This window comes from Sebastes fasciatus, chromosome 10, assembly GCF_043250625.1.
Source record: "Sebastes fasciatus isolate fSebFas1 chromosome 10, fSebFas1.pri, whole genome shotgun sequence".
Classification (NCBI taxonomy): Eukaryota; Metazoa; Chordata; class Actinopteri; order Perciformes; family Sebastidae; genus Sebastes; species Sebastes fasciatus.
Genome location: NC_133804.1, coordinates 18,769,990 through 18,778,145, shown reverse-complemented (window position 1 = coordinate 18,778,145; position 8,156 = coordinate 18,769,990). Strand labels below are relative to the sequence as shown.

The 8,156-nt window shown below is 41.4% G+C and overlaps 1 protein-coding gene across 2 annotated transcripts in view; it reads right to left on the bottom strand.

Moving 5' to 3' along the window:
- Positions 1-1,705: 1,705 nt before the first annotated feature.
- pcdh11 (protocadherin 11) overlaps positions 1,706-8,156 on the bottom strand; it is a 140,345-nt gene continuing 133,894 nt past the window's right edge. For both annotated transcript variants that reach the window (XM_074648709.1, XM_074648710.1), the window contains one exon: positions 1,706-2,166. In XM_074648709.1, the coding sequence (XP_074504810.1) occupies positions 1,706-2,166 (461 nt within the window). The remainder of the gene's footprint in view (positions 2,167-8,156) is intronic.

The window sequence follows — 8,156 nt, the reverse complement described above, 5'->3', positions numbered from 1 at the left end:
GTGGTGGCTAAGAGCATGCAAACACAATTTGCCTCGCGCCTTCCCTCGAGGACGCCACATTGCATTATAGATTTAGGCCTGTTCCCAATTTGCAAGATGGTACGGGAAAATGAATCGCATGAATCATATACCTGATGATGTAGACACCTGGCTTGGGTGTTATTGGAGAGAAAAATGGATATCAGCAAAGTCACTTATTGCTGTAGCAATAGATTATACTGCACCCAATCTGTTAGAGCAGCAAGTTAGTCTCAAGTAGTTATCATCATCAGTACAGTTTACACACACAGGCAGTGATGCAGTGCATGTATGATGAAACCGTGGCGAGGGGGCAGCCCGCAGGGAGGTCCTTTCAAATAGTGCCAATGCCTATCCGTATGATAACTGCGAAAATAACATTAACATCAATAATTTAGTTTGACTCGGGGCCCTGCAGAAATTCTTGCACCCTGGTCTATTATTCCAGTGTCGACACATAGTAAAAACCGATAATAGAAAATTTGCATTCAAACTGAGTTGTATAAAAACACACAATAGTAATTAATAGCAAGAACAAAAGGTGTTATTAATGATACGATGGGAAGAAAAGGAGCAAATTCAAAGCTGTTATTTCAGAGCTTGTCACCTTTTCATTGCCTCCGCACATGCAGAGCGTGTTTCTGGCTAGCCAAGAGAGCCATTCCTAACCACAACGAGGGTCGCCACTGAGATCACACATCAAAGTAATTAGACCGAGGATTTCATAATTGGCTCCATGGCTGTTGTTACTGTGTGTTTCTGAGCAGCAAAATGTGAGAAATAGAAACAAAGGGAAGGAAATAAAGGGTACGAAAACACCTCTGTCGGCGCCTTTCAAGGCTAAGCTGCCGAGATAATGCAAGGAGTGAATGTTTTCTTAATAGAGTTGGCAGAGATGGAGCAACCACCGTATGGAAAACATCTTGTGTGTGTATGTGTGTTATATTTTGTGTGCTGGTCCACGGTGAAAATGTAGAATGCAAAAGATTACCGGTGTTGTCTACCATTGGCCTAGTTATGCTTTGTAGACTTTTTTTTTATTTTTTTTTATCCTTCTGCAGTCCCCTGACCAAAATAGACTTCTGAAACACGTTCAGGCGAGACAAAAGAAACATCTTCCACCACCAAAGGAGTTTGTGCTGCGTGTTATACAGAGCAATACTTCACTAGAACTTGAACAGAAACGGCTCATAATTAACATTTAGCCTGATTTAGCTCGCGCAACACAAAGTATTTGCAAAGAAAGAAATGGTCTTTTTAGGACACAATTCCACTAAGCTGGGACCAAAGGGGCTTAAAGCGTACATCGCCCTTTCTTATCACTAAGCAAACATCACTGAACTGAAAGCAAAATTGTTTTTTTTTCTTTCTGTGATTGATCTACTTTGGTATAGAACTACCTTTATTTATTATACACGGGCCCGCTATGTTAAGACTTCCATTTCCTTTCGCGAACGCTTTAGCTGTCAGACTGATCCCATGTGATTTTGTCTGAACAACATCATCATCACGATGGGATCCGTTCTCAGATGTCTTCATTAGTCAAACGGAGCTGGAGCTGGTCAAAGTTATATTCAAATGATGCATACCTCCACGCATACACACTGATCATAAAGTCACTGACAACAAGCCGTCTATGGGTTGAGTCACATGTATGTCAGGGCGGATGAGGATCTGTCTTTCACTCTTACAACTGGTGCTCGTGTAAGAAAGAGCCGCTGCCCCCTCCGGTGGACGTCTGCTGCCCGGGGGAGGAGAAGCTCGCCAGGGGGATGACCTTGATGGGGTCCTCCTTCTTACTGCAGTGTCTATCCAGGGTGTTGTAGAACTGCGGCCGGTTGATCCCTTTGTCCAGGTCGTCTCTTTTGGGCACGGACCGGCCCAGGGTATGGCGACCATCCATGACCCCCATGCTGACCATGTTAGCTTTGGCTCCCCGGGCGCAGCTCTGCTGGAAGCCAAAAGAGGGCATTGAGCCGGTGATGGCGGTGGTGATGGGGGTGGAGGTGGGGCTGTTGCTGCCAGGACCCTGGAACTGGGCCAGGGCTGGGGGCATCCAGCAGCTGTCGGAGTGGCCCAGTATCAGACACTCCTGGGTACAGGTCTCAGAGGCCTCAGCCAAGGCTTTCTGTAGGTTCACCTCGATGGCTGTAAAAAAAAAAAAAAGGAGAGAAAGAAGAAAACAACATAGTTATTCCAACAGGTCAGGACATACAGAGCGTGCAGCTGTAAAAGCCCAGCGTGAACTCATAAATCCTAATGTAAATAGAAGAAAGTTGTCGCCCTTATCTAGCGGTTGACCCACAAAATGTCAGCCTTTTAACGGAATGAAAGTCAGTGATAAATGTTTCATTTCATCTTGTAATGAGAAAAACACCAGCCGAGCATTTAATTTCCATCGGTATTCCCATGACTCTGTCTGTTTACCTACAACATGCAAGGAATTCCCTGTAGCTTAATTAGAGTTCGGAAAAAAAAAATGTCTTGCTGTTTGTGTCTCGGATTGGCTTTACTGTGTTAAATATTTAATGAACACCTTAACAAAGCATTGTTTATTTTAATCACTGTCAATGTGGCACACCTTAAACCCTATCTGATCTTCCACAATCCAAAATAAATCTGGTCAAATAAGAAAACTCAAACACGGAGAGCTGCTGTGGGCGTCTTTAGCGTATTCAGGTACAATTAATACACGTGGTTAATTGTGGCAGCATTTAGGTTGCATGCAAGGAAAGGGGAGGAAAAAAAAGGGGAAAGAGGAGGCGACTGGGCAAGGCTAAGCACTCAAACTATCTTATCTCATTATCCCGGCACTGACATCACATGTGGAATGAGTCTGGGATGAGGCCTCAGCATTGAGCCTCAGCAATAAAGCCTGTCAAGCCAGATAATTAGAATGTAAAACAGCGCGCACCAAGGCAACCAGGAGCCTGCGGTGTTATGTTTCCTAGGCCATGCAAAGGAGAGAGGGGTCCCTCATTCAAACATCACATAGCTCCTCTAGGCCTCAGCTTCAAGCTGTCATGTAGAAATTATTTAGCATATTTGCATAAGTAAGGGTGCTGTAAATAATTAAGCGGTCTTAGACCCCAGTACACAGGGACGACTATTTCCTCCACGCTGATCTGCATGCTCTGTGTAATCCTATTCCGCAAACATCTGCACATCTTCTCGCCACCTTGTTTATTGTTTCCTACAAAATGAATATTCTTATTAGGCTACTCTATACGTTAGTGATAGCCTCCCAAAACTATCTCAAATTGTTGTGTAACGGCCCAATGCACACATTTTTTTTTTTTGCATTTCCGTGCGACTGCAGATTGAATAGCACCCCAGCGTCAACTTTAATTATAAGAGCAGTGTCTGAAAATGAATCGCCTGGTATAAATTGTGAGGATATATTTGGAGTGCCCACGTGGAGTCAAATCTGTCCTCTCCATATTGAACTGGAGCCTTGGAGCAGGAGTGTATAAATCCCCTGGGCGGTAAATGTGTCACCTTTCAGAGGGTCACTAACTTCATTAAGGCAAAAATGGATGCTGCTCTCTCATTCTCTGAGCTAGCACAATAGGGCCGAGCCAAGTCTCGGGCCGTGCCCTGACTCAATCTCTCTCTCTGCTGTCGGTAATGCCTTCTCAGGGTACTGTCATTTTTGATGAGGTAATGCTATTAGCATGAACTTCTTATTCCACAAGCATGCACCCCTGACTCACAAATAAATGTTCTATAAGAGAAACGCACTAAAGTGAACCTCTGTCAGATCTCCCTCCTCAACTTTAAATGATCAGTGCAGCCAGAGGTGAAGCTGTCTTTAACGTGGCGTACTTTACAAATGAAAGGGAAGTCTGCGGCTCCGTGACTTCACACAGCTTGAACTCACAGCGGCTCTGTTTCAACAGCCTCCAGTGCCTCTGAATTCTGTATGCAATATTTCACATCCAGCCCTTCCAAAAAAGACATGGGCCTGTACTATTTTCTATTCCGGCGGGGTAGTTTGGAGAGGCGGTGGCAGGGTTTGGGAGGGTGGGAGCACGGGCGTGAGTGATGTCGCTGACAGCTCTGGCTGCTTTCGTCAGCTAGAGGTATGCCGCAGCCTGCTTGTGATGCCGCTGTCTTTTGTATTCAGGGGAAACAACTGTACCCCGCGGAGCTTTCGGGAGGAATCACACATCACTGACGCCACGGATCCCCTGATGCCGAGAACATTCTTTACCACGTTCCCTTCAAGGAAATTTGAATGGCAGACAAGTGGGGATAATGGCAAACAATTGGGGGTGATAGACAGCGTGGCTCGGATCAGACCTACTGTTCTCATTTGAGACGATTCATCTTCACTGAGCAGTGGTGAAACAAAACTGTGATACCTGTTTAGTTACTCTAAACTCGACTTGACTGAACATCTAACACAAATTCACCCGCAATCACCCCGATTAACTGACTGCTGTCGACTCCAGGAATTACATTCAATTCATGTTTCCATTCAAAACAGCCCGCAGGCTCATTTGACTGCCTTGTCATGAGGTAATGTATTTTTCAATGGTCTTGTTGTGAATTTCCAGACACCCCGCAGTGTCACAGGTTCTAGGTTTTCTAGTTGATCTGATGTTGCCGTATGCAAGGTCAATACCATGGTAGCCTACAGCGGTCTTGTTCTGCAACATCAACACATCTTTTGGCCAGCCGTGGATCGAACACCGCTGCATCCACCTTCAGCTGACCTTCCATCCGTGCGGTCACACATTACAGCTTGTATAAACATTGGACATGTGTAAGAGAGAGGTAAGAGAATGCTGCGCGGCACGCAAAAGGTAACCGGAAAATGTTTTCTTTTTGCACTGAATGAAAAAAACAACTTAGAATTCGACTGGACTCACTCTATAATGTGAGTACTTAACATCTCACACACTTTAATAGGCTACTCTATCAAAAAGTAAGCACAACTACAAGCCATACCTTTCTGTAGGCCTATAAGCCAAGTATACTAAGACCTTTCTGTATACTTGTGTACTGACAAGTATACTTATGTATACGTTTGTTAAGTATATCTCTGATAAGTACATAAAAAGTAAACTGAAAGTATACTCTCTCATTTAAAGTTTAAAAGAAGTATACTAAAAGCACACTTGAATAAACTTCTTTTTGGTAAGGGAAAATACAAGAGGGTTGAACAAAAACATTTTCTTTTTTGCAATTGCAAAGTCACAAAAACGGATAACTTGAGGCAACATTATTGAAACCAATAACTCATGTACCCAATCTGTTGACCAGGTATGCTAAACCATGGTTCCCAACCTGGGGGTCCCGACCCCCACTAGGGGTTGCCAAAGCTTTATGGGGGGTTACGAGTCCTTCTTGATTTTAAGGGTGTAAGACAACTTTTTTTTTTTTTTTTTAAATACAGTTGGCATATATTTCAACATTTCATTCATTTCTGTGAAGAAAACAAAATTAAATTCAAATTTTTAAAGTTTGGATTATTATTTAAGATATGAACAGGGTTAGGGCACAGTGAAGACCTGAACACAAGTTATATTCCCTCTTTGCTAAACAGCCTTGTCCTGCATTAGAGAAGAACACAGTTAAAACAACCAAAGAGCTGATAGAACAATGGCCAAGCGTCAGGGAAAAGAAAACACTGAATTTGTTAAAAAAAGAAGCATATTAAGTTTGATAAATGATTGTTAAAAATAAAAAAAAAACACAATATAGACAAAGAATTGTATTAAAACTTCCTATACATAAGGAATATCGGAAATCATTTGCTCAAAATTGATCCAAATCGCTTGTTTTACACAAACTTCCTGCAATTATTGAGTTCATTATTTGACCCTAAATGCACAGTTTATCAGTTGCTCGTACTGTTATTGTCATAAATTGAATATAATACAAAAAATATCCATAACATATGTCACTTAGTCAGGGGTCGTCAGTAAACTCACTGATAGAAAAAGGGGCCCCTAATGAAAAAGCCATAAGCACATTGTCTGCAGAACTACACACAGTTATCTACATTAGACACATCATTCAAGATTAAAAGCCTGTGTGTGTTGTTTGCTAAACACTGCCATTGAAATATCATCAATCACCTGCACCCAGAATGCACCTGTGAAAACACCTGTAACCAATTAGATCACTTAGAAGTAAGAGCTTGATCTCTATAAATAGGATGCAGGTTTGCTCTTTGGTGTGCACAACAATGGAGGCTAATTTTGGAAAGAGAATAAGAGGACTCTAATTGCAATATACTGTATTTTGTTTACAGTACAGGTACAGTAATTATGTTTATGTCGTCTTCGGTTAAAGTAATTGTGTCTGATACTGTTATGAGTATTGAGAACACATTTGTTTGTTCCCCCATAGCATTTGTGTTCATAGTCTATTTACAGCATGCTACCAATGAAGAGTTTTATAGAAACGGGAGTTTTATAGTTAGCACAACAGTGTGCAGTTGTCATGTAGAAAAAGCTAATTATTGGTATTTGTGTGTTAAGTTGTGACGCAAAATGGCATTTTTAGAATATACAGCAGTTTTGAATGAAGTGTTTACTTAAGATATTTTATTATTTGTGTGTATAGTTTCGACAGAGAGCCCTTGTTTCAGAAACTGTTTCATCAATTGCAAAAAACTGTAACTTGAATGCATGCATATTTTGCAATCCAGTCCAATTTAGCAGCCCTATAAAACATTTTGAGACTTTTATTGCTTTCTTATCCATATTTTAGTTTGTATTGTTGTAACACAAGCATCATAAACATCTTTCAATCTAATGCTGAAAGCTAAACTAAAAGCTGAATAAAAGCCCTTCTGAGCCAGTTTTCTTCACAAAACCTCCCTCTAAAAATTCCACATCTATTGTATTATAGTGTACATATGTTCAACTCGTTGTATCCGGCCCGTGTGCAAACACATTCTGTAATATTCCAACCAGCTGGCGTGCAGGTGATTCATCGATGGTAATGTCCCTTTAAGTGCAGCTCTGATGCTGAACCATCCCAGAGAACAAATTCATGTTCTAATTTAAAACAATTAACTGCCGTGCATGGCACACCAGCGTCTCCACTGCAATCCTCTGTAGCAGTGTGAACGTGAGATTATTCTGGTTACATGTGTTGTGTGTATATTTTGGATATTAATACAGGTTGTAATGCTGAAATAATAAGCAGTAATTCAGATGTTCAGACCCGTGATGCTGCATGCTGATGGCGAGGTTATACTGTACGCAGTCGGTAATATAAACATAATTGGTTACATTTTGGCACCGAGGTAATGTACTGATTTGATTCAGCTATGATAAACAGTGCAAGGCTCAATCCCATTGGGTTGTTCGAGTGCTGCCTTACCAACCACATATCTGGAATGTGGACACTTTGGTATGCATTATGTATGTTTTACCTTTTTATTAAACTGGTATGCTTTCAATCTCACTTATTTTGTTCTCTAATGGCCATGAAATCCACTAATGCAAACACAAGTTCTGACAGGCAGACACACACGCACAGAGCCAGGAAGCATATTAGCCGGCTCCTCAGTACAATAGCATGAGATATTTAACATGACAGTTGATGATATTTACTGACAGAGCTAGTTACATCTTGATGAGCTTCACATTAAGGCCTGCACACATATCACGGTTCGACTTATTATTTCAGCATGCACAAACTCATTATTGCTAATTAAAAGGATAATTGCATGCATCTAGGACATTAAATTCCTCAAACAGCCATCAGGAAGGTGGACTGGTACGCCTCTGACTCATTCTGCGGTGTTAATTGGTGCAGTCTTTTCATTCTTTTAGCCTGGAACTTACATTCATCAAGCTCACGTATATGTCATATGAAAGCTTTATCACTTGTTGCAGACGTCCTCCATGTGAGAATGTAGAGTCGTGGTGTTATATAAATTAGATTTTTGTGTTATGTGTCACATGTTTGCTACATATTCCAGAATATAACAGGGAAATGAAGTAGGGCTGTCAAAGTTAACGAGATAATAACACGTTAACCCAAAATCGTCTCGGCGCAACTAATTTCATTAACGCATTAATGCAATCGCTATTTCGGGGGTTGTAACAGGCTCAGTTTTAAAGCTGTGAAGATACTGTTGTCATATGAAACTACAAAAGAAAAGGAATCCATTG